Source organism: Oreochromis niloticus, linkage group LG11 (assembly GCF_001858045.2).
Source record: "Oreochromis niloticus isolate F11D_XX linkage group LG11, O_niloticus_UMD_NMBU, whole genome shotgun sequence".
Lineage (NCBI taxonomy): Eukaryota > Metazoa > Chordata > Actinopteri > Cichliformes > Cichlidae > Oreochromis > Oreochromis niloticus.
In genome coordinates this window covers 36,417,587-36,442,338 of record NC_031976.2, presented here as the reverse complement: position 1 = coordinate 36,442,338, position 24,752 = coordinate 36,417,587, and the positions used below count along the sequence as shown (strand labels likewise).

The window sequence follows — 24,752 nt, the reverse complement described above, 5'->3', positions numbered from 1 at the left end:
CTGATGAGTTTATGGTTTTAGTTGATAGAATGCGCTGTGAAGTCTCATCTACATTAGAGTTAAGTAGAAAATAAAACAGAGTCTCCTTTAGCTTGTGCCTACTTTGTGACTGACAGCACTGAATCACTCCTCCTGTATTACTGTACAAATCAAAGCGTGCACTTTCCCACAATGAGAGACTCGTGCTCACGACAGTCTGACAGCATCTAAACATTAAAGCCGTTCCTCTTGGTTGAGCTGTAATATTAGACGTACACTTCTCAGGGTTGGTGGAACTGCTCACGTTAGGTTTGTGAATTTTTTTCCAAGTGGCTCGAAAAGAGACATTGCTGCTGAGTTTTTCAAACATGTGGTTTGCTTTGAATACCACGGAGTGAGAACTGTTTACTTACATTATATTAAAGAGACGGATCACTACTAAAACAAAACTAGATGGATAAATGGCAGAGCAGTCCAAAGGTAAACATATTGAACTTTAATTCTGGAGTGAAATGTCCCTTTAAGGAAGGACAAGTTGAAATGCAGTTTAAAATAATAAGAACTGCAGACTTAACTTATTTGGATCAGAGTTTTTAATCCTCTTGAGCTAAAAGGCAAAAAAATGGGGGAAAAAATGTCTCAGTCCCCGACCAACAATATGAGACATGTACACACTAAAGACGGTTGAAAATAATTCCAGAAAAATAGAAAGCGAGACAACGAAAAATGGAAAATTAAAACAGTTAAAAACATTTCTTTGGTTGCACGTTTCCACCTCCACAAAGCGCGACATCAGCACTGTAAACAACAACTAGGCAGTTCTGTACTAAGGGAAAAAAAAGATGAATACAAGACGCCACCATAAAGAGCTTTAAAGATTAGAATTAGGCAAAAAACAAAAAACAAAAAAACTTTTAAAGCGATATTGTGCCCGCTCCTGTCCTAAAGGACAATCACACCATTCAGAAATGTTCCCGCTGCATGAAATGATCTCACTGCCTAAACCCGTTACATTCAAAATCACATTTATACAGTAATCTGCTCGTTTCTGAATCAAGTATTAAACGTCCAGCTACGAGAGCCCAGACATGACATTTCCCCATCCAGAAAACAATCACACCGTCTCACTCACTCCACAGAGAAAAGCAGTTCTTTCCTTCAAGTCTCATTAATCTGTGCGGATAAATATAAATAGACTTAATGTACACCACGATAAATATGCTCAGGAGGCACAAAGGAGGTGCGGAAAGTGCAAAGTGCTCCTCTATCTTTGTGCAGTGAGTTTGCATGGTGTCGGTACAGTGTGTCAGCCTGGCTCCTCCTCCTCCTCCATCACAGTGTGTGTTTGACGGCTGTCAAAGGTTCACGTTTGTTCTGCAGGTTCTGCTGCAGCTCTCTGAACAGATGGTCCCGCTCCTCAGCATCCAGAAGGATTTGCTTTAAAAAGAAAAAAAAAGAACTCATAAGTACAGTGAGTTCATTGTTAGTTCTGTAGACAATTCAGACAACTTAACCAAGAAGTAATATTTGAATTCAAGTGGTAAGCAAAAAACAAAAACCACCTGTCTGAGCTTAACGATTCTTCACGTCGTGCAGAAACACAAACAGAAAGGTTCATAATTTTGATAAGTTCCTAAATTAGTGCAGTGTTTCATACCTTCTGTAATATTTTGGTCAAAACGAAGCCTAAAGACCGCAATGAAGAACAGATTCTTTACTGCGTGGTGTGAGGAGGATATCAGTACCAGATGTAAGCAGCAGTGCTTTCCACCACAAATCTTAGGCCCTGTATCAGGTGCTCTGTCTTCACATTTATGACAGCAAGGATATACACAAACACTGGCACTCACTCACTTCTTATTATCTGCCCAACAATAAATGTTAAAGAAACATCAAGTATCAGTATTATTATAAAAGAGAGCAGATGGGGCACTCAAAGAATCCTGGACAGAAATCTATGGGTGGATTCAGCAAACATGACCTCCAATCAAGCTGACAGGTGCATACAGTGATTCAGTGTTCTCATTGGCTGAGCAAACACGCTGACAGTATTGTTACTGAGCTGTTAATGAAGCTCAAATGTTCTGAGACACTGCCATGTGCAGCAGAAGCGCATCTTCCTTGGGATAAAAAGCTTTTTAATATTTATTGACACAAATGCTAAATATTTTAAAGCTTTTATTTTTGTTACATCAGATTTGAGGGGTTCAGAGTAGCTGGCTAAAATGCTTCAGAGTGGCACGAATTGCTTCTTTACCTCGATGAGTTTGTCCCTCTTCTCCAGGCTGTCCCTGAGTCTCCTCTCGCCTCGCTCTCGGTCCTCCCTGTCGTTCTGCAGCGCTCGGTCCGCCTCCTTCTTCTCCTTCTCCTTCTCCCTCAGCTCCTGCCGAGCGTCTCTGAGCTGAGCTGTCAGAGAGGACACCGTCCGACTGTGACTCTCCTGCTGACTCTGGTGAAAAAGCGGAAAGAACGGCTCAGACGTGTTGTGGCTGTGATGCGGAACGTCAGGGTCACAAACTGGAGGCAGCTTATGATGATGATTTCATTTTGAATTTCAGTGTGGTTTTCCAGCCAGCACTGATTAGAAGCAATTTCTAAAAAAAGAAGCACCACATTGTTTTGGAAGAGCAGCATTTTTACTGGTTAGATTATTCAGTTATACCATTTTTTAAATTTCCTGTCATTTCTGTAAATCACTTGCTCTAACCTGTAGGAAAGGTACATTCAAAATAAGTTTAACCGCTTGATCAGAGAAGCTGGAACTTAATAATTTTTCACATTATTTTTGGTACGTTAAAAAGTTTAAATTGTAATTTTTCCCCTGTATTTTCAAAAGTTTCTGTCTTATAATCTATTATAAACTATGAATGTCTGTTTAATGCAGAATTATTAGGTAAAAGTGGAAATTCATCACAAACTCAGCTGCTTTTTGCTTTTTCAGTTTTCTAATTAACTAGAAATAATTAACTCCTTTGGCCAGGCTAATCTCCCACCTGCACCATGTCCTGGTATTCCCGCAGGGTCATGGTAAGCTTGGTGACCTCCTGGCACAAGGTGGCGCTGCTTTCCTCTTGATCCTTCAACATAGCTGCCAGTTCAGCCCCGCCCCCTCCTGACTGCTGGCCAGTCACAGAATCTGAGAGAGCCTGGAAGAAAATGACACGTTTCTGCTCACTGAAGTCAGTATTTACTGACAAACCTCAGCTCAGCCGTACAGAGGGAGGAATGCAGAATTCATCCAGCCACACAGAGAAGTCATGTAATATCCTAATAATACGAGAGACATGGCACTAAAAAGATCCTGACTTTAAATCTGGGGGAGAATACAGAAATATAAAAATTGTGATGGAAGTAAAGCTTGCAGGGGAACCTTTTTAACTAGTTTTTAATCACATCTGACTGATGATAGAAGCAGCTTTGGTTATTAGTGAAAGTTAACTCATAACTGCCCACAAGTGCATGGACAGCGTTTCCCGGGGACTTGCTAAATAAGCACACAGACAGGCTCATAATTATACTGCTAGCACACTAATGACTGGTGGGTGTTTGTGTTCATGTCCATGCTAAATACAGGTGAAGCTTTTTCATTATAGTGATTTAATTCAATGCATTTAATTCATAATCTAAACTGATATAGAGCTAACTTGTTAGATTTGCTGATGCTACTCCAGGTTCATTCTGTGTTTGCACAAAATCTGGTCACTTCCTGTTTAGTGCCAGGCTGTTCCTGTCTCTCTGCATACAGCTCCAACAAACCTCCAATGAAGACAGATTTGAGATTTGCTCTCAAAGCACTGAAGCATCAGCAGACTACACCGAGCCCCAACCGTTAAGGAGGGCAGGGCTACTTTGGGGTTTTTCTGCCCTGCTTCTGTGAATGCTGTGCAAGAACATTTAAATATCTTGTGTTTTAAGGCCACAGGACAGTAAAAGGAGAACCTTCAGAGAGGTTTGTTTGGCTGCAGGTGTATTACCTCCACCCCTTTCTCCAGCTGCTCTTTGAAGGTGCGGATCAGAGCCTCCTTCTCCTGCAGGACAGCAGTGAGGGCCCCGTCCCTCTGCCTCCACAATTCCCTCTCTTTCTCCACCTCCTTCAGCAGTTGCTCCTTCTCTCCCAGAGCCACCCGCAGGTCCTGAGTCAAAAACAGAGAGAGCTTCAAGTACATGCAGCACGACTGAAGTGCCGAGCGTGCGGCTGTGTTTTGCATTTAATTGCGAGTACTTGAATGAAATAAAGTGTAACCAAATAAACAGATCAGTATGTATGCAATGTATGAATGAGCATGCCTGCAAAATAAACAGCATGAGAGGAGATGACAGGATTGTTTTATATTCCCCGAGTTTGTCCTGCATCTCTAACCTCGTATCAAAAAGAAATGGAGGCACAGCCAAACATGAGACCACCCCTGTGGCAGTGACAGTGTGTGGTCTTACACTGATGACATCCTGGTTGCACTGCAGCACAGCGTTGAGGGTGTCCAGGTCTCTCTCTCGGTCTCGTCCAGCCTTCCTCAGAGCCTCGATCTCGTTCTCCATGCTCTTCTCTTTTTCAGTCATTTCAGACCTCAGAGCCTCCAGCGCAGCCTGAAGATCAAAAAATGAAACAATCAGCTCATCGACAGAAAATAAACATAATATTGAACTGAATAAAAAGTGTCCATCACAGGACTTCCAGCCTTTCAGGGACAAGAGGGCTCAGTTTGCTGACTATCAGCAAAAATGTGTTTGCTTGTGCTGACAACCGCCATGCTTCACTGAGCGGGTAATATGTGTCATCATAAGCAGAGCAAGCTTTGCTATAATGTCAACAATCAGCATGAGAATGACAGACAGCGCAGCTCTAACCTTGTTGTCAGAGATAATCTCTCTCAAGTTCTCAGCCAGTTTCTCAGTCAGCTTGTTGGCCAGCTCAGTCCCAGCTCCCTCCTCCACACACAGCCTGCTGATCAGACCCGTACACTCCTGGAAGACAGGAAATATCTGTCTGAACACATTCGTGATCAGGGAAGACATTTTACCTGCATTTTTTGGATGTTAAATGATTTAAATCCTTTCTAAACGAGGATTACAGCGAGCTTTTAAAGCAAAACCATTACAGAGAGTTAACCAGAGGCAATGACTTGATATGGATGCAAGTGAGAAGCAGGCACACGGACATGCTCAAATCTGTTTAAAACCACAACTCGCCGTGTTCAAGTCTAAAGAAGGCAAAGGTGTGAACCAACAGAAAATGAAGTGTACTACTAAAAATGTCAGTATTATGTTGGTTCTGCTGCTTTAAACATTACAGGACATGGTTCTCCTTTTGTAGCATATATTTACTAAGCACTAAACAAAGTAAGCTGGAGCCAGTAGCTTGTTAGCACAGCATAAAGACTGGAAAAGAGGAAAACAGCAAGTGTAAAACTAGAGACGAGCCAGCCTCTGTCCACACGCACATCTAAAACCAACTAATTATATCATCATATTGTATTTTATGTGGACAATGATAATCTTCTAATCTTTTTAGTAACTGAAAAGCTCCATCCTATTACATTATCTTTAACCCAAAATGTAAATATTCTCATTAATAGTCTCCATGATCCTCCAATAACCTTCAGGTAAGAAAATCTTTCTGCTAGGTCAGTCCTGTTTTGTGTTTTTGGTGTGTGTTTGAGTCCACAAATACTCCTGCTGTTAATCATCAACATGACAAATAGCTACAAACACCAGCAGTCGTGATGAAAGCTTTCTCCGATCAGTCGTGTGAACACAGATTTGGCACTGCCACTTTAAACGTACAGCAGCTTCAAAGAAAAACAACATTCCAGAGAGCTTTCGAGTCAGAGCCTCGGCGGCAGCAGCTCCAGCTGCCGCAATGCTTTCCACCTCACCCACCTGGATCAGACGCTCGCGGCTGTGCAGGGAGAGGCCGAGGCTCTGCAGCAGGGAACTGCCAGCCTCCTTTTCCTGGACCAGCTGGAGGAAAGAGAACAAACAGCTTCATTCAAAAGTCACAGAGGAGCTATGGACCAGCTCAGACTCCAGTACCTCATCAGAGAGTTTAAGGACGACCATTTCCATTATTGATTATCGTGTAATTATTTATTGTTTGTTTGAAATGGTATTGCCTCAGAGTTTACCTACTTTTAAAAAATAATTTTAAAAAAGAGATACAAATGTTCTATTTGAGAACTTAAACCCATTAAATATTTGGTGTATTTACTTAATAGGAAAATAATAAAAAATAATTACACAAAGATTTATTTTCTATGGAGTAATCAATGAAAATTCTCAGCATTGTTTAAATAGTGATAGTGACAGTAATTACAACTATTCCTACCTGCTGTGTGATAACCTCAAAACATTTAATAAATGGTAAATGGCCTGCATTTGTATAGCGCTTTACTCAGTCCCTAAGGACCCCAAAGCGCTTTACACTACATTCAGTCATTCACCCATTCACACACACATTCACACACTGGCAATGGCAAGCTACGTTGTAGCCACAGCCACCCTGGGGCGCACTGACAGAGGCGAGGCTGCCGGACACTGGCGCCACCGGGCCCTCTGACCACCACCAGTAGGCAAACATGGGGTTAGTATCTTGCCCAAGGATATTTGGCATGCAGCCAGGAGGCAGCCTGGGATCGACTCAGAAATTAAATACCAAATTTTCAAAAGAGCAAAAAAAAAAAAAAAAAAAACCTCATTCGTTGATCTGTAATCATACAACACTGCTTTAAAACTGAAAGGTCTCAATATAATGTGATGAAGAGACCATGAGAGAATAGGTGGCTGTTGTGACTGTATTCATGAGAGAGATTTATGTTTCAGTTCAGCCCATTTCTTACAGTTACAAGCCAGAGGCAGCAGGAGGCAGTTTCAGGTTTTTAATGGAACATAAAAAAACATTCATCTGTTCATGAGGCAAACTCTTCCCTGCTGGAGGTCAAAGAAAGCTAAAAGAGAGCGAGTACTGAATTTAAATAAATCAGTTTCCTGGAAAAAAAACAAAAACAAAATAAACTGAATCTGCTCGGGGCTAAATTAGTAACTTAAATGTCACGTTTAAACCTGCTGCTATTTTCAGAGATTTCACATTAATTATTAATAATGTTCACCATGTGAACACAGCAGCCTCGCTGTGACAGGTCATGAGGCCGGTTAATGATATCCTCTATCATAAGACTACCGAGCCCGGGGCAAACTCCACTGGTCGGGGAAGATTCCAGTGAGAGGCTGTGAGTGTGTTTGTGTTGTGCGTGTCTTTATGTGCACCTGAAAATGAGGAAATGTAGACACACCCTGCACAGATACAAAACCATCCACCCAACCTCCATTCCTTTCATAATGCTATATTTGTACTCGGTCAACACTGGCAGGGTGGCTCACGGAGCTGTTTGGACATGTGACAGAGGAGCTGCAGTGTCACACTGCCGTAATAAACCTGTTTTTCTTCTTAGCAAAAAAAAGGCTGGAGGCATTTACCTCGTGTGACAGCGGATAAAAATAACTGTGGTAATAAATAAATCTCTCTTAAATCACAATATCATCAGCATCTCCATTCACTTTACACTTCAAGCTAGTCCAGATACCAGGCAAGTATTTCTCCCCAGTTAGTGAATCTGGCCTTTGGACTACCGAAGCCTAGAATGAGATGTTTTCACAGATATTGATAGAATTTCACCTCCCAGTCTCTGGCTTTGCATTTGCTCTCATATCCACAAGAGAAATGTTGGCAATCAAAGAAACCAGTGTGATGCCACTGTGACGTTACCCACTGTGACATCCCAATCTCAAGCTGCACCTTTTAAATTTTGACTGTTGCCATCTTTTTGTTTGTTTTTTCAACTCAGACATTATGAATTTCTAAGACACCCATGCAGTAATCATGACCCGCTTCATCATCCATATGAATTAAAGTAAGACTATAATTTATAAAGTGAACATCATGCTGCGTTTTAATCAAAGACCTCAGTTTAACGAGGTCACAAATCGAGTGAGAAGTAGGACATTTTTCTTACAGGCCCTGCCAACCTTTTGAGAGAACGCAAATTTTAAGGACTTTAAAGCTTTTTTCAAACTGGAAACTAGATTCATTTTTTTTATTCAACATCTAAAGAACAAACTGAAAGCTTACAGGGGCCCAGTCTTGTGATCCGTTGACTTCCACTTGTTTGCTTCTCCCATGTTTCAGCTCGGCCTCCAGGGTCCTGATGCGGGACGCAGCTTGGTCAAGTTTGTCTTTTAGGTGCCTGATACCATGATGGACTCTAGCAGTAGTCTTCTAAAAAATTTTAAAAAAGCTTTAGATTAACATGGTGTGGGGTATTATGCAATACACACAACGCGTAATTCTAATCACGTTGGACGTTTGGACAAGCTGCAGCTGTTCCTGGATAAACTATTGCAGCACACAGTCAATATTTACAGCTAGGAGCACACACGGCAACTGCTCAAAGTTCATCCAGGCCTGCATGATCTTCTATGGCACACTCACCTCTCTGTGAAGAGGCATGAACTCGTCCCTCAGCAATGTCAGGACATCCCCATCCTCTTCATCCATTTCATCCCCTCCGTTCTCCACTTCCCTGAAGTTCAGCACCCTGGTCACTGTGGGTGATGCAGTCTCCTCGATTTTTCCCAGGTACCTCCCATCCCTTTTGCCCAGAATGGGGATCTTACTCCCTGATGGCGAACTGACCGGCTTCCCTCCAATACTTCTCAGCTCTCTCAGCATGAAGTTGACTGACTGGTCACTCGTTGAATCAAAGGGGTCATTCCCATCCAGAGAATCAAGAGACTGAATGGACTCCGTGCGGGAAGGAGCTCGTAACGAGAGACTGGACCCTGCCAGCGAGGCTGGGCTGGAGTTGACGGATGGCACCCTCTGCCAGTGGAGGGGCACGCTCTGGGATCTGTCCTGGGACAACGGGGAAAAGGGCTGGAAAGGCATGTGACGAGGAACCCCACAAACTGACTCATAATCCGAGTCGGACACCCGTAAGGAATCGCAGCCTTCGCACCCCTTCCCTTTTCTGCATCTTTTCCCCGTTCTGATAAAATACGGACACGTGTCCCACTTCTCTGACCAGCACTCGTACTCTGAGAGCGCCATGTTTTCCTTGAGCATCTCCCTGTAGCCTTCCTTCTCCACCTCACCTTCCTCCTCGCTGGTGCTGCTTCTGCTCTGAAAGTCCTGCAGATGCCTCTGGCAGTAGTTTTGGCGCACCCACTGTCTGATTTTATCCCTCTCCTGTGTCAGCTTCTGAAGGCGCTCAGACGAAAGCACCCTCACCCTGGCTATGACCGTGTCAAACTTGAACACGCGTTCTAGCAGGCACACACATTTGCCACACACAAACTCCCCCTGCCCGCCGCCCCGTGGTACAGACTGCCCCAGTATGTGGGTCAACACCGCGAGCAGATCCACGCTCTTGGAGGGGGAGCTCACGGACATCAGGGACTTGGAGAGAGAAACAGAGGAACCAAGAGATAACGTGCTGCCTGTGAAGAGAAACAAAACATTTAATCCTTTTTTAACTTTATTACAATATGTTAAGCATTTTTTAAGCTCTATACCCACCCCAGGAGCTGCTCTGTGATGACTGGGACCGGCTCCCTCCTCTCAGGGACCCTGTTGGGGTCTGAGGCTGACCAGTCTTCTTATTCTGGCCCCCAAACAGCCAGCGCCGTTGGTTTCCCTGGAGAGCTCCGCCACATATTTGGCACTGGTCATTTTTACTGCTGGAGGACATTTTGGACTTCTTCCCCTTGTTGTCCAATAGATGTGGAAACTGTAAATTAAAGCAGAATTAAGCTTAAATGTGGGAATCGAGAAGGGCGGCCGGCCTCAAGGGGAGACTTTAGTGAAAATTATATTTATTCTGCAGATTTCTGTCAGTCAGTGCTCTTTAATCAAGACTGATGTACAGAGAAGAAGTGCATAAAAAGGTGAAACGAATTAAAATAAAATCTGATATGGTATCAAATATTATTCATGTCCATCTTGAGTTGGTTTTGTTGGGGTGAGTTTGAAGTTTCATAGAGATACTGATAGAAATGTTCATCATGTACTAGTGAAGGCCTGGTGTTGTGACACTATATGATCAATATTAGGTAGAAAGTTTGCTTTTGAACTATGCACATTAGCTGGACGGTCCCTTTCCTTTTTGGACTGGTGGACAAAAATTCCATGATTTCCACACACAATTTTGGATTTTGATTGATCAGAACCACAAAGCTTTTCCTTCCACCCAGTCCATCACAAACGGGGCCCAGAGAGAGCTGCTGGGATTCTGGATCTTATTTCTTTCTGGTCTCCTTTTGTTTCCTTTTGTTTTGCTTGGTGGAGTTTTAACGTCCATTTATGGTTCCAACACTGGTCTGTTGTAAGGCCACAAAGTGATTTCCACTTCAGAACCACGTGTGTTTTAATGTAAGTCCAGCTTGAGGATCCAAAGATAACATCCATTAGTATTTTTCCACCCTTGTCCCTTGTGTAGGGAGGTTTTTCTCTATTCTCTGACTCTTTATTTGATATATATCATTTTCAAACATGTCAACATTTCTGGAAACAGGGTTGTGCATTTTTATGATGTTTGCCTTTACATGACGAGAAGAAGCTCAAGCTGGTTTCTTTGTGTCACTGGGTTAATTTGATGTCAACAGAAAATATATTATGTTAGTATATTTTGAGCGCTCTGCAGAGTACAGTGTTCTTCTTTGGCCTCCTCCTCTGTCACACCAACCCTCTGCTTGTCCTCCATCAGTACGTTCATAAATGCCTGGCAGCTCCATCTTCAACATTAGGGTGACCATATTTTGATTTCCAAAAAAGAGGACACTTGGCCCAGTCATGAAGAACTGTAATAATACTGTTTGCTTAAAGAAAATTTTCACATATTTAAACAATGTCTTCTCTGTGCGATTAATGAATGGTGAAATAAAAAATGTCATATAGGCGTTTACAAGTCAACAAGGGCAAAAAATAACTTAAATAATGGTACAGGCCTCATCTGTATAAGGAAAATTACCAGTACCGCAACGGTACGAGTGATATTTCTTTTGCAGTTCGTCTGAAAAGCTGCACTTGCACTTTGGCATCTTTTAAACGTCATCAGGCGCACTGTGTCCCGTCTGTGAGGCAGAACAACCACTCACAAAGCAGCAGGGTGGTGACGTCACACATATGGGTCCTCTGTAGGCCCATGGAAAAAAACACGGACATTTTCATCAATCTCGAAAATCCCCCCTGACGCCCCGGACAGAATGTGAAAAGTGGACATGTCCGGGGAAAAAGAGGACGGTTGGTCACCCTATTCAACATCCTGTCTCCATCATATCCACCATCCCTCCTGTGCAAATGTCTAAACCACCTCAGCCTCGCCTCTCTAACTTTGTTTCAAAAATGCTCACCCTGAGCCGTCCCTCCCATTTCTAATCCGTCCCTCCCAATACAAACTTTAACACCTTCAACTCCGCCACCGTCTCACAGCATGTCTCCCTACCATCTCGTAAAACCTTCCCTTTCTCTCTGCCTGCTATCCTTCTGTCACAAATCACCCTGACGCTCGTCTCCACCCACTCCACCCTGCCTGCATTCTCAACAACAGGTATTTAAACATCTACCTTCATTGTTTCTGCTCCTTGCATGTTCACTGCACCACCTGAATCACGCTCTTTCACATGTATTTGGTTTTGTTTCTATTGTACCTCTACCTGCTCCCACTACAGGTCACAGTGCTGTTTGACAACATGATACTCCACAGATACTCCTGCCTGACCTCACCTGTCAACCTTTGACCCTCTCTTCTCTATGCTTCTCAGTCAACACTTCAAAGTAAACATCACGTGTGTGGAGCTGTTTCTCAGCATGATGTACTGATGCTCCCTGATCCTCACCTCTCTTCATAACCTAGCTTCAACAATTCTTTCCCATATCTTCATGGTGTGGCTCATCCTCTTCATCCTTCTGTTACTACAACTCTGCACATCAACCTTATTGTTGAAATGGATTAGTAGATCCAAGATTCTGTTAAACAATCTGATTAGAAACCCCATTGCCGTCTCTGACATCGCTACAACTCCACAGGTTTGTCATCGGGGCAAACCACCTTTCCACTCTTCATAGCTGCCCTCACTTCCTTTTAATCCTCTGCACTTCCTCATTCTCTAGCTTTCCTCCATCTGTCCTAGTAACCCTCCTCTCTTTCTCATTTTCTTCAGTCATCAGATCCTCAAAGTACTTCTTCCATCTTCCTAGCACACTCTCTTAAAATGTTATGAAAGTTCCATCTCTATTCTGAATCACTCTAACCTGCAGCACATCTTTCTAGCTCGACCTCTCTGCCTAACCAATCATTACAAGTCCTTTTCTCCTTCTTTAGTGTTCAGCCTCAAACACAACTCACTTTTCCTTTGCTGTACACTTAACCTTTCAGTACTCCTGTCTACATACTTGACTATACCATTTTTTCCTCGAATACCTTTTTGCACTTCCTCATTCCACCACCAAGTCTTCTTGTCCTCAGTCCTCTGTCCAGAGGATAGACCAAACAAACTTCTGGCAGTTTCCCTCAGTACTTCTGCTGTGCTTCCTCAGTCATTTGGTAACTCTTTCCTATCACCCAGGGCCTTTGCCAGCTCCACAATGAATCATCTTCCACCATTTAATCCTTGCCTCTGCCTTCATTTGCTTTCTCTTCTTCATTTTCAAAGCCATCTTACAGCCTGCAGACATCCAATCCTGCCCAGCTACATTCTCTCTTTCCGACTGTTCCTTTTGCATAAGATATACTCCCCCACTGTTACATATAGCCTTCTGTCTTGATGAAGTGTTCACTTTAGCCATGCCCAGCCTTTTGAAACAAACTACTACCATCTGTCCTTCTGCACTCTTCACCATACCTACCAACACCTGTTCATCTTCAAGTCCACTCCAATCGCCATTCTTCCCCTGGGGATCCTGCCTGCACATTACAGTATATTGTTCTAGTTCCACTATAATGTATTGTCACAGTGGTATACTAACTTACTGAGAAGGTAATGAATTTCTTCTGGTACAGCATTCATTATAGGCAACGGTGTGGCTGAGAATTACTTGTCTGCATTTTCCAGCTGCCTTCACACTTAGCACGACTCGTTCTGATGAAGCTAAAGAGCCTGACATTATCAGCAGCCTGACTGGTGCTCTGATTTACAGCTTTCTGTTCCCTCCGTGGATGTTTTGCGCCCTGTGCTGTCTGCAGCTGCAGGCTGTTTACAGTAGCTCCCCACAGGGCGGGACACGTTGACCTTGAGCCACGCTGACAGTGAATTGCAGCCAGACTGTCGATGAATGAATCGGTCTTTCCAGCTTTCAGTCCCTCCGTGCGGCTTTCGCCCTTCAAAGGGCGCTCAGCTGTTTTAAACCCCAGCCTGTTCTGTCCCACGACATGTTTCCAAAAAGGAAACCCATCCCCATCCAGTGGAAAACATTCCAACTCCGTCTATCTCCCTCTATTTTAAGCTACCGAGGTCCAGCGATTCAACGTGAAAGCAGCGTCAGCGCACGAAAGCGGCGCAGTTGAACCAGCACGGGACAAATCCACGGGAAAGTTTTTAAATCGGTATCAACTTACGCTGAAGGTCCTGCGGGCTTCTCAGAGGGAGGAAGGTTTGAAAGAGCCGCCGGAAAGCTTCATGGTCGCGACAGAAAGAAAGAAGCAGGAGACACAAAAGATTTCCAACCAGAAAAATCTCCACCGGGAACTGAGCCGGAGCTGCGTTGCAACACACCGGAGAGGAGGAGGAGAGGTGGGTGTCACCTTACTGACGTCACCGGTCATACCTGTTAAAGAGCAACAGCTGGAGCGAGTCAGTAAAGATCGTTACTGCTCTCGTGTGGCTCTACGCTGACTCATAGGCCCACTACCACGCCTGCTTTCACTAACGTAATGAGACACGCAATCGGCCTTTCTGTTATGGAAGCATTTTTAATTTTCTTAAAGTACTGCAAGCATTACTGGATTAAACAGGCCTGGACTTTCCATGTGTTTTTATTTATATATTTAACACTCATTAGTGGTAGTACTGTTACACAATAAGTGGATCTAAAATCATTAATTATTACAGATCCACTTATTGACTCTGACTTTTTTAAGTAATTCAGCTACAGGGTCAAATACAAAGTCATTTTTATGTTATTCTGTCACATACAGTGTTGGGTAAGTTACTTTAAATTAGTAACTTAGTTACATTACTAGTTACTTCTATCAAAAGTAACTCAGTTACTTCAAGTTACTCGTTACTTTCAGAGTAACGAGTTACTAGGCAAAGTAACTTTGGTTTTACTCAGAATTCTCTTGTTAATGTGTTGCTTCCGTAACTGGATACCCAGCCAGATTGCCAGTCTTCTAGCTTGCTTACTTGCCACACGTGCACTGTGCCACCTACCAATAGAAAGGAAAAAATTATGTGCACATTTCCACGAGAGAAATCCCACGCCTGGACCGTCGTTGACCGCCGCCATGATTCTAGCCTGTTTTTTACATCCAACACAAAAACTGCAGTCGTGGTGCTTTTGATTGTACTCAGAACTTGGAAATTCTGCCTTCTGAATAGGAAGATGTAGGTAACACCAGACTGCAGATGAGCTGCATCCAGGGCTGGACTGGGACAAAAAAATCGTCCCGGGCATTTTGACTAGAGATCTGAGATCTCAGGATCTGAGAAGCTGCATGCTGACTTACCCTGACCTCCGTTAGACTGCTGTTGTTCTGACGGGCAGCAGAAAAATGCAGGGAGATATTAATGGTTTCATTTCTCCTAGATAATAACTGCATCAACAGTTATTATCTACTTCATGAAAGAAAAGAAGAAAAAAAAAGAGGTAATAATAAACTGGGTCAAAATCCATTAATCCTGAAAGCAAAACATCCCTTCTGGTGACCACCATTATAGGAAAAATCATAAAGCCTTTGAATGAAAATAAACACTGTTGTGACAGTGATGTACACTGTTCTGATGGTATATATGTATCAATCTATCAATTGTTTGTTGTAAGACTCAGATAATTATTTTTTTTTAAAAGCGAGACATTTTAAATGAGAATAATAAAGAAAAGTATTTCCTTGTGCCCCCCTTTCCCTGTTAATGCCCTACCTGGCCCCCTGGCAACACTTTGCTAGACCCGCCCCTGCACAGTTACCAGCTGTCAGCTACGTAGAAAAGGATGCTGGTGTTATTTGTCTCTCAGAAACAGTTCATAACTTCCCTTCAACTCATTCATGTCACCTAAAAGGTAAACCTGTTTCTACATCACCTGTTCAGCTCTGATGATTCAGTAAGGACATCTCCTGGTTTCATCTTCATGTTTCCCTCTCACCAGATAACCAAACCGACATCATGACCAGCAGCTTTACAGCTGTGGCTCCAGCAAACATCAGCTGATACTAGAAATTAATATTAAATAAATTCTAACAACAGCTGATCAAGCTTAAACGTGCTGCTGTTGTTTAGCGCGACATCTGCTGGTTTCCTCTTTCTGGCGCAAAGTGGGCGATAAATAAACAAGAGAGAAAAGCCGATCAGCTGATCATTGATCAGTTTCGTGATTGAAGTAGAAACAGGAGAGAATGAGAGAAGAAGAGGCAGCTGTGCAGCTTCAGCTTTGTGTCTTTTTCATTGTAGCTGAAGTCCGGGACAAACTGTGTTCCTTTTCACCTCAGTACGAAACGCGTAATATTTTCTCTGAATACCAGACGATTCTGTTTTTTACGGGACGGTTGGCAACTCTAATAATTAACCGTATGAACAAAATAAAGTTCAACATCAGTAACATAGCACCCACCCAGCTGTATAGAAACTCCGTCATGCTAGCTAGCACGCAGTACGAAAATGTCAGCATAACGAAAATAAACTCCACCTAAACTTGGTTTATATCTGACCCAGATAGACTGCAGGTCATAACTTCTTACCTGAAGTTCAGTTCACCTGACACGCGGACCGGCGGCCGCTTCGGGTCTCTCCTCTTGCCTCCCTTTTCCTTCATCCACCTGCTGGCTTCCACCACTTGCTAATGTTATTGAATCTGTGGAAGCTCCGCGATATCCACCACACGAAGTAACGAGTAACGAGCCTATCTAAATCCCAGTAACGAGTAACGCGTTCCTGGTTTTGGCATAATAACTAGTTACCGTGCTCGTATAATAACGTAGTTACTGTAATGCGTTACTTAATAACGCGTTAGTCCCAACACTGGTCACATAGAATCTAATCTGGAAACAATAATTATGAGGGAAAAAACTGCGTATGGAAGATTAAATATATTGATTTTTTCCTATAAAAATGAAATGAAATGAAAAATATATTAGCTAATCACAACTTAAAGTGAGATTCTGAATCAGTAACTCTTGTTGGAGAAAATGAATTGGATTAAGTGAATGATCACACTCCACTGTGACGCTTTAATCTAATCATTAGTGTCATTAGTGAAGTGTCAGCAGGGGGACGAACTGTATGTAAAATCTAAACCAGATCAAAGCGTTCTCTAAAAGCACCAGATATTAAACATTTTCCCTGCTGTTTAACTATATTCTATTTCATCACAGCGCTGCTCTTTAAATGCTGAAAATATGTTGACTCACAATAACAACTTCAACTAGACGCTGGAGAAAAGTTTGGCAGAAGCATTATGTGCTGGTTTACATTCAAAAGTAATTAAGTCTCTATTCTTATGAGCAAAGCTCAATTTCACAATCGTAGGTAGCATCATAAATAAAGTCACAGAAAAGCATGAAAATGTGAGAAATTTCTGAGAATGCACTTTAGAAAAAAGTTCATATAATAAAGTCATTCAGGTCATTAGTTGTAAAGTCTGGGGGAACCGGACCAAGCATTGCAGAGATGCAAGTTTTCATAAAATATTTTAATGCAATTATGAAATGCACCTCATGAAGAGGAAACTAGGAAATAGCTTTGATATAAATACATTTTTATAAATTACAATACAGTTCCACCAGAGGGCACTGAGTGATTAATCAGGAGCTCAGCTATGCATACAGCCGATTCTTCACCACTGTGGGTGTGATACTGACAGTAAGCACACAGCGGACAGGAAGTCTCATTTAGTTATACTCTGTACTTCTGAGTATACTACTTCCTCTCTCCTTGTGGATCTTCCTCACCTCCTGCCCTTACACCGCCATCTGAAGGTGCAAGGAGTGGGAGTGAGGATGTACAGAAAGAGAAATGAGAGCAGCTACGCTCAGTATTCAAGATATTTCCATGAAGGACTTCTCAAGGTACAAAAAAGGATCACAAAGTTTTGGCTGTGTACAAAATGCGCTTTCTGTGGATCAGGTAAAAACAACATTTTAAAAGATGTTTCATAGATAATTATTATCAACATAACACTGATCAGTGGAAAACATTAAAAAATTAAATAAGATGGCTTATAAAGACATAGTTCATTATAACCGGAAAGCTGATTATAAATGCAACTTATACACTTATATAAGCAAATCATGTTAATAAAATAAAAACCTTTTTAAAAAATTTCAGCTGTCAGTTGTCCAACATGAATTCTGCAGTAAGCACAAATCCTGCACATTTGCACAGACAGGAGTTAAATCATTGTTTTCTTTGATTGCACAAAAAGTATTCACATGGACGGACTTCCACTGTTTTGCTGTTGGAGAATTGTTTTTATGTGAGCCACTTCTCCATGCAGTTCCTGAACACTGTGAAGTTGGAGTGCCAGGTTGTGTGCTTCACCCCCGAATGAACACATGCCACCACGTCGCCACGTTGGTCCAGCGTCTTCAGCCCAAACGCATCGTTCAGGTAAAACTGAGAGAGCAGAAGAAAATGACATGATTCAAGTTTTGTTTTTGAATGAACACAGAGGAGGGTCTGCAGTGAAAATAGTAGAGATATTAAAAAATACAAGTTTAGTTTAACACATTTTCAATAAAATACATTCAGCTGACATTTTATTCTCTACAAGAGAGCAGTCTAACACAGCAGTCCAGCAGGAGGAGCTTTTTTGTTAGTCTCTGTAACATTCTTTAGTTTTGAGTTCTTTCTTAAACTTCCTGTGCCTACTTCTGTTTTCTTTGTGTGTTCATTCTCATTTCTCAAATTTGTGCCCCTTCCATCCTCCTACCTGTTTATCCAGAAATCAATCTCAGTACCCCATTTTGAAGAACGTCTCAATTCCTAAAACACGTCTGGTGACAGACAACAGAGGAGGCTTGCTGCAGGAGCTACGACTGAAGACTCACAGGCGTATCCTTTGCTAAAGCATTTTTACCTGTGATGCATGATAGAGGTGTGATACGCTGCTGGAACATGTTGGTGGGAGAAGGACTCCAAAATGAAGTATTCCTACCTTTGCAGCATCTGCACACCCTGCCCAATTGTATTTTCTGTTCCCTGCCTGACTCCAACCTCTGCCTTCCTCCTCTTCCTCCTCTGGCTCAGCTTTGAAACCTCTGCACCTGGTTCCACCTGTCTCTCCCTTCATCTCTCCTCAGCAGACTGAGCCACCTTCCATTCAGCCCCAGTTCCACCACCACTCCCTCCCCATCAACCACCCTGAGTATTTTTATTTTGTTAATAAAATGATGTATTCATCCTGATCCCGGCTCTGCATTCTGTGTGTTGTATTTGGGGTTGATTTCCTCCCTTCAACATTTGTGTGTGTGATAAAGGAAATGTGTACAATATCCTGCAACACTGCCATGCTGTGAATGTCACTAAAAGCAGCTCTGCTATTAAATAATAAAATGTAAAAGTGGACAAATGACATCCCTGCTATTCTCCCTTCATAAATAAAACATGGACTCTGTGTAATGGGGCACAACCAAGAAACACCACCAACTCCTCAATTTTCACAAAGCTGAATCAAGAGACTTAAAATTATGTCAGTCATTAAGTGAAAACCTACAGCAGGACTGTTGTTTTTAGCTACACCTCAGGAAAAATGAAGTGTGTTGTACAGGCAGCACTTCAGTTTGCCACTAACCTCCTGGTTCTGCATTTCTACGACGTTTTCGCTGCTGTTATAGAATCCGAAGTGGCTGCACAGAAAAAAGGAAACAGTTGTTTCAGGTACACGGGTTTCATAACTTTTACCACAAAGTGATCACTTTGCAAACACATCGAAGGCTCTGCTGGTAAAAACGTTGTTGTCTCCAAACCGAGTATCTTTACTTAAGTTTAGTGTAGGATAGAATAGAATAGCCTTTTATTGTCATTATACATGTATAACCAAATTGTGCGTGCTCCACATAACTGTTCTGGAATAAAATTTTATTAGTAGACAGCAGGAATAAATAGCAATCAGAAGAAATGTGCACAAAAATAAGAGAAAGACACACATTTGATAACAAAACAGTTGCAAAGTGCAAAGAAAAGACTTGGTCTGGCCTGAGTGATGAGGGTTATTCAGACCATGGCTCAGACTGGTGAGGTGAGTGGGGAGATGGGGATACTGGGATAGTCTGAATGGCCCAGGGGAAGGAACTGTTTGTGAGTCTGAAGGTTTGGACCTGACTGACCTGAGTGCAACTGAATACAAATATTGTACTTTGAATCCAATATTGAAAAGGACCGACGTGCATCTTAAGGTGACCATCACATAAAGTGCTGCTTTGTGGCCCACAAGCAGCAGCTGAATGCACTACAGTAAATTTTGTTCCTCCAAAATTCATGTCAGGATTTTTTCGATCGAATGAAAGCCAAAAGAAGGAAAATGATGGGTCAGTTTTTTTCAAACAGTCTCGTGGTTGTGACATAATGAGCCACCTCTCATTTATGAAATTAAAATGAAAGAGAACAAACAGTGTGTGTTGTAAAGCTGATGACAGTGAGACCTTGACTGCCACGGTGTGATGACACCATCATCCGGTCCTCCAACTAGCACCAACTTCTTGATTTGCAGGAAGTTTTCCCTCCACGCTGTGAAAGGGAAAGCCAAAGGCATGAATGTTTGTTTTTGTGCTAACCAGTGCATATGATGAATATACCAAATCCAGTACCTTTCATGTCTCTGTGAGGTCTTTCACCATTAAGGAGAGGCAGAAAGATGTTGTTCCGCAGGTAGCTGCGTCTTTGGTGAGGGTCTGTGGACAAAATTTGTTTTATATTTCACTAAATCTAATGTGCAGACTCTCTTCAGTTAAATCTGAATAACTCTTGTATTCTCACCGTTCCAATAGTCACAAATAGACACTTTTTGACCAAATTTGTTGTAGCAGATAAAATGCACATTCTTCTTTAAGGTTTTGTGGAATACCTTCTGCAGGTAGTCTGTGTCTGTGGAGTAAGACGATAAGATCAAGTTCATTTCAAACATCCTGGTGAATAGTGAGAAGTGTCTTAAAAAGTTCACATTCTTTAAATGTTAAAGCTTAAGCAGACAAGTTTTCAAAAGCTCTCTGACCTCCGTACTGTCCAGCCAGTGGGGATGACAGTGAAATGAAGGTGTGCACGTTGTGGTTGGAAGTCGTGGAGAGAAGTGCTCGACATATTAGACCACCTTTATGGAAAAAAAGAGACTAAAAATTAGTATCAGCTTCAGAAACTTAAATTCATCAGTCCTCACTATTATGCAGTTTGTCTGTATAACTACAGCATACTACGATAGAGATGAACCAGAGGCTAGAAGTGGAAGAGTGTGATGTGACTTATTTTTACCTAAACTTGCCTAAACCTAACCAATCAGTAAAAGTTAAAAGATAATAACAATAATTAATATAAAAAAATTAAACCAATCACACAGACAAAGTAAAAGCTAAATTAAAAATTCAGAAAGTCCCAGTGGGATATAAACCATCTGTTTTTCTATTAAATGTTTAAGTGTATGTGTGAGTGTACAGCTGCAGCACCTTGTGAAAAGCACAGAAGATGGACGCCATCAGGAGCATTTTTCATGATGGAGTTGAAGGACTGCCTGAAGTCTGGGACCTGCTTCCACAGCGGCTGCAGACTCAACAGGTCGTCGTACAAGTCAATCACTGTGACCTCAGTGCCTGGATGCACCTGAGAAGTGCAAAGAAATTGAAGTGGAAGTAAAAAATTTTCCCTTTTGATTCAAAGAAGTGGCACAGAGAGGGAAACATCAGCTGTCATAAAACTTCAGACAGGTGCTCAAATGCAGAACTCTGAAATTAAAACTGATCCTGAGGAAATGAAAATCACAAAGGAACAGAAATCGCTAACTTGAAACCATTCACTGATTTTCACTTCATTGTTTTTATCTGATATGTTATCAAGTCCAATATCATTTTAAGTATTTTATTCCTACTTGAAATACAAAATTCTGCCTTCAACCTAAAGTAGTATAGAAGCTCTTGATTTGAGTGTTGAACATTTGGTGGATTCAGGTACTTTATTAATGAATGACAGGGTTAAATAACAATAATTACAATGAAACACCTCACACATCTATAGTAACATTAAAGGACCAGTGGCTGGCAGGGTATGGAGTGACACATCAGTGTCCAATGTAGTGCTTTATGTGCAAGTATACCATCAACACTGACACAAATACAAGAAACCAGCCTTTGGATAGCTGTCCACTGCAGTGACCACTATGTGTGAAAGGGTTAACATATTATTAACATATAAGGTGAATAACGGCCCCAGAACTGATCCCTGGGGAACACCTTCAACCACATCAAGGAAGCACGAGGTGATGCCTTCGGCATTCACACACTTAGTTCTGTTGGAAAGATCATTTTTGATCCACTCACAGTTTTTGCTTTAATAGCACATGATCTACAGTGTTAAAAGCCTCAGAAAAGTCAATGAAAAAGGCTGCACAGTGTTTCTTACTGTGTAAAGCCTCAATAAAATCATTTATTACTTTTAAGGCAGCTTGAACAGACTGAACGTGTGATATAATATCATGACTAATGAGATATTCCTTCCTATTGCTCACTTACAAGAGACTCTTTGCGGGCTTTTCATTGGTCTTTACAAAGGGTCAAACAATCGAGCGCACAACTGTAATTTATATGGTTTTGGATGAATAATAACAAGCATAGAATGATTTATGTAAGCACATTATCTGCCTGCTACGGTGACAGAATACAGTCAGAACATCCCGTGCTAAAGATAACCTGCACACCAGAGAATATATTGTTTTAAAAGATTATCTAGAGACAAAATGTGATGCTGTGGATCATTCTGTTCAGCCAGGTCAGCTTAAGCATTTCGGTTTGTTTTGTTTTGACCCAATCTATCTTTTGCTGAGGATAAACAGTGGACCCTTCATTCTCTTGACTCAAAATCACCTCCAGTCAGAGCAAATCCAGTTTAAAAAGTAATCATTTCAAAGTCTTTTAAGTTGAAATGTGAGTCAAAGAAGTAAGCCTTTAAGTCTGATCACTAAGTACTAATAACTAGTACTTAGTGATCAGACTTACCCCCCTTTAGCATTGTTCTCTATCAACTACTTGGCGACTCGATCCCAGCATCCATAAGAGTGTGAGTGTGAATGTTAGTTCGTTTAAAAGCACCTGAAAATGTTTTTAGTGCTCAAACAGAACAGGAAAGCTCTGTGTGAGTACCAGTTTATTTATGGGTTTAAATGGTAAAAAATAAAATCACTGTTGTGAACTGTAATATTTGATCAAGTTGGCTTACTTAAAAAATATGCACACTTGTTGGCCCAAAGTTACTGAAAGTCAACCGAGAAAATGATACAAACTTGTTTTCACTGCGTGTGCAAATGAGGACAAGCCTCTTAAATAACACATTTTCATTATTTTATAATAAATGTCTAAACATGCTTGTACGCAGTGTTTAGTTCCGTTTGAGAGACAACGCAGGAAAACTGGTTTTAAATTTGAACAGCTACTCTGAACATGAACTTGGCCTGGAGACGTTAATCACTATGTGAGTCCGAGTCCTGCGGTCCGTTAATAGCTAAACACTTCCACCAGAAACACATCACAGAAAAACCAAAGTCTAACGTAACCGTGGACACAGCAGGACCGCATTTAGAATCTAATATCGAACATTAACAGGCCCATGAGTCTTTGTGCACGTATCATTAACAAGTTTGCACAAAAGCGCTACAAAGTAAAGACGTGACCACAAGCACAAATAATGTGAAATACACTTGGCCTACTTTTAATTCCTGTGGTAAATAAAGCGGTTCTAACGCATTTGGAGCTGTTTTCGAGCCTTGTTGTTCTACAGCTTAGAGATGTCGCACGCTGTGCGCGGTCCTACCTTCTTTATGAACCTTGAAAGGTTTTGGAACTGCTGTGGTCCATCAAAGATGCCATGCACGATGATGACTGGTTTATAGCTGTCCACGCAAACACCTTCGACCAGCAGCAGCAGCAGCAGCAGCGGGCCATGCGACCCTACGGCTACCCGTGGACACTTCATCTCCGCCCGGATACAGGTGAGAAGCAGTGCGGGGGGGCTGTGGATGATCCCGAGGACTTTGACCTGAGGTGGTGTCGTTAATACGGCCGATGAGGGACTGTGGCTCTCTTCATACTGACAACCAGCCATACATGAGCGCGCGCTGCTTCCTCTTTATACACATGTATTTTTTCCACAGGCCACATCCGCTTTTACAGAATCACACCCCTTCAACATTCAACGGTCTGAACCCCGTCGAGTGATCCCGGCTTTATGATAATTAATTTGACCCAATGAAAAAACGTTGCATTTTAATAAATGAAAGTTTTTTAAATGCATATTTTCATCTGTTAGATGAACTCACAATTGCACTTTATAAGGCAAACGTTAACATCGTTGCTGGTCATCTGTTCATGTGTTTGAAATAACTTCATGTTACAAGTGACTTGAACGTTTGTTTGTTTAAATGTGTTGTCTGTCTTAGTATTCAGTCTGTGGGTGGTGGTGATATTGTGTGTGTTAGACTGCTATTATAATAGCAGGAAGTTGGGGTGGATCAATGGCACAGTTAATATAACTTTATACTGACTTATCATGTCCCACGTGTAAAAGCCGCATGTTTTTGTCATGTTTAATTGTGATTAGAAACAAAAAGCTTTAAAATTGTTGACCAACTAAAAGCCAGAACCTAAAGATTTGTGTTTACAATAAAAGAATTGGGAAATTGAGTTCTGGTTGTGAATTATCTCTAAAAATCATAACATGGATTCAAGGAGCAGAGATTTTTGTCTGCAGAATTTCTTAGCTGCATATGCATGATGCACATCTCCTGCTCCACTGCATCCCACAGCTGCTCTGTTGGATGTAAACTGGTAAATCGTAGCCATCTAAGTACAATGAACTCATGTTATGTTCAAAATTTCAGTTTGAGATGAGCTGAGCTTTATGACAAGATGATTCTCCTGCTGGAAACAGCTGTCAGAAGATATTCAGGAAGGCTGTGGTGTTTAAACGATTTGCCTTTCTCGTGTTAAAGAGGACAGATTGTAACAAAAAATTATCACCCACACCAAAACAGCACCACCAGCAGCCTGATCTGTTCATTCAGTGCAGGATGGATCCATGCTTTCATATTGGTCCAAAGTTTGTCCGGTCTTCTGACACAGAATTTTGGTCTGGCTGTAACTTAGTTTAGTTACTTTTGAGTTTCTGTTTCCCTCCTATCAGCTCAAAGCAGACTGGCCAATCTCCTCTAAGACATTTTCATGCAGAGAGCTGCTGCTCACTGGATATTTTCTCTTTTTGGGAAAATTCTCAATAAATTCTATACACAGTTGTTGAGAAAATCCAAGCAGATCTGGCATTAACAGCCATGCCAGATTCAAAATCACTTAAATCACATTTCCCAATTCTGCATTAACAAG

The 24,752-nt window shown here is 41.8% G+C and overlaps 2 protein-coding genes across 3 annotated transcripts; both read right to left on the bottom strand.

Moving 5' to 3' along the window:
• Window positions 1–554: 554 nt before the first annotated feature.
• si:ch73-95l15.5 (uncharacterized) lies at window positions 555–13,793 on the bottom strand. Of its 2 annotated transcripts, none has more exons than XM_013275051.3 (11): window positions 13,584–13,793; window positions 9,548–9,758; window positions 8,462–9,468; window positions 8,102–8,245; window positions 5,857–5,937; window positions 4,825–4,941; window positions 4,414–4,563; window positions 3,954–4,112; window positions 2,973–3,125; window positions 2,237–2,428; window positions 555–1,416 (listed from the first exon to the last, which is right to left on the bottom strand). In XM_013275051.3, the coding sequence occupies exons 2-11, from the start codon at window positions 9,717–9,719 to the stop codon at window positions 1,312–1,314; spliced, it is 2,280 nt and encodes a 759-aa protein (XP_013130505.1). In that variant the 5' UTR covers window positions 9,720–9,758; window positions 13,584–13,793; the 3' UTR covers window positions 555–1,311. The 2 variants fall into 2 exon arrangements, with proteins under 2 accessions (XP_013130505.1, XP_013130504.1); XM_013275050.3 differs by having other exon boundaries at window positions 8,102–8,248; window positions 13,584–13,792.
• Window positions 13,794–16,851: 3,058 nt separating this feature from the next.
• LOC100694706 (lysosomal thioesterase PPT2) lies at window positions 16,852–23,493 on the bottom strand. Its single transcript, XM_003451257.4, has 8 exons — window positions 23,188–23,493; window positions 20,835–20,988; window positions 20,390–20,485; window positions 20,155–20,262; window positions 19,986–20,069; window positions 19,821–19,905; window positions 18,971–19,025; window positions 16,852–17,793 (listed from the first exon to the last, which is right to left on the bottom strand). The coding sequence occupies exons 1-8, from the start codon at window positions 23,476–23,478 to the stop codon at window positions 17,650–17,652; spliced, it is 1,017 nt and encodes a 338-aa protein (XP_003451305.1). The 5' UTR covers window positions 23,479–23,493; the 3' UTR covers window positions 16,852–17,649.
• Between the last annotated feature and the right edge of the window lie 1,259 nt (window positions 23,494–24,752).

Excerpts from the sequence above, each read along its gene's own strand:
- si:ch73-95l15.5 (XM_013275050.3), bottom strand. The coding sequence starts at position 9,719 with ATGTCCTCCAGCAGTAAAAATGACCAGTGCCAAATATGTGGCGGAGCT. Across the intron at positions 3,126-3,953 it reads AGCTGGAGAAAGGGGTGGAG|GCTCTCTCAGATTCTGTGAC; the intron begins GTAATACACCTG and ends ATTTTCTTCCAG. Across the intron at positions 2,429-2,972 it reads AATACCAGGACATGGTGCAG|AGTCAGCAGGAGAGTCACAG; the intron begins GTGGGAGATTAG and ends CTTTTTCACCAG.
- LOC100694706 (XM_003451257.4), bottom strand. The coding sequence starts at position 23,478 with ATGGCTGGTTGTCAGTATGAAGAGAGCCACAGTCCCTCATCGGCCGTA. Across the intron at positions 20,263-20,389 it reads ACTGGCTGGACAGTACGGAG|ACACAGACTACCTGCAGAAG; the intron begins GTCAGAGAGCTT and ends CTTACTCCACAG. Across the intron at positions 19,026-19,820 it reads ATCACACCGTGGCAGTCAAG|CCACTTCGGATTCTATAACA; the intron begins GTCTCACTGTCA and ends TTTTCTGTGCAG.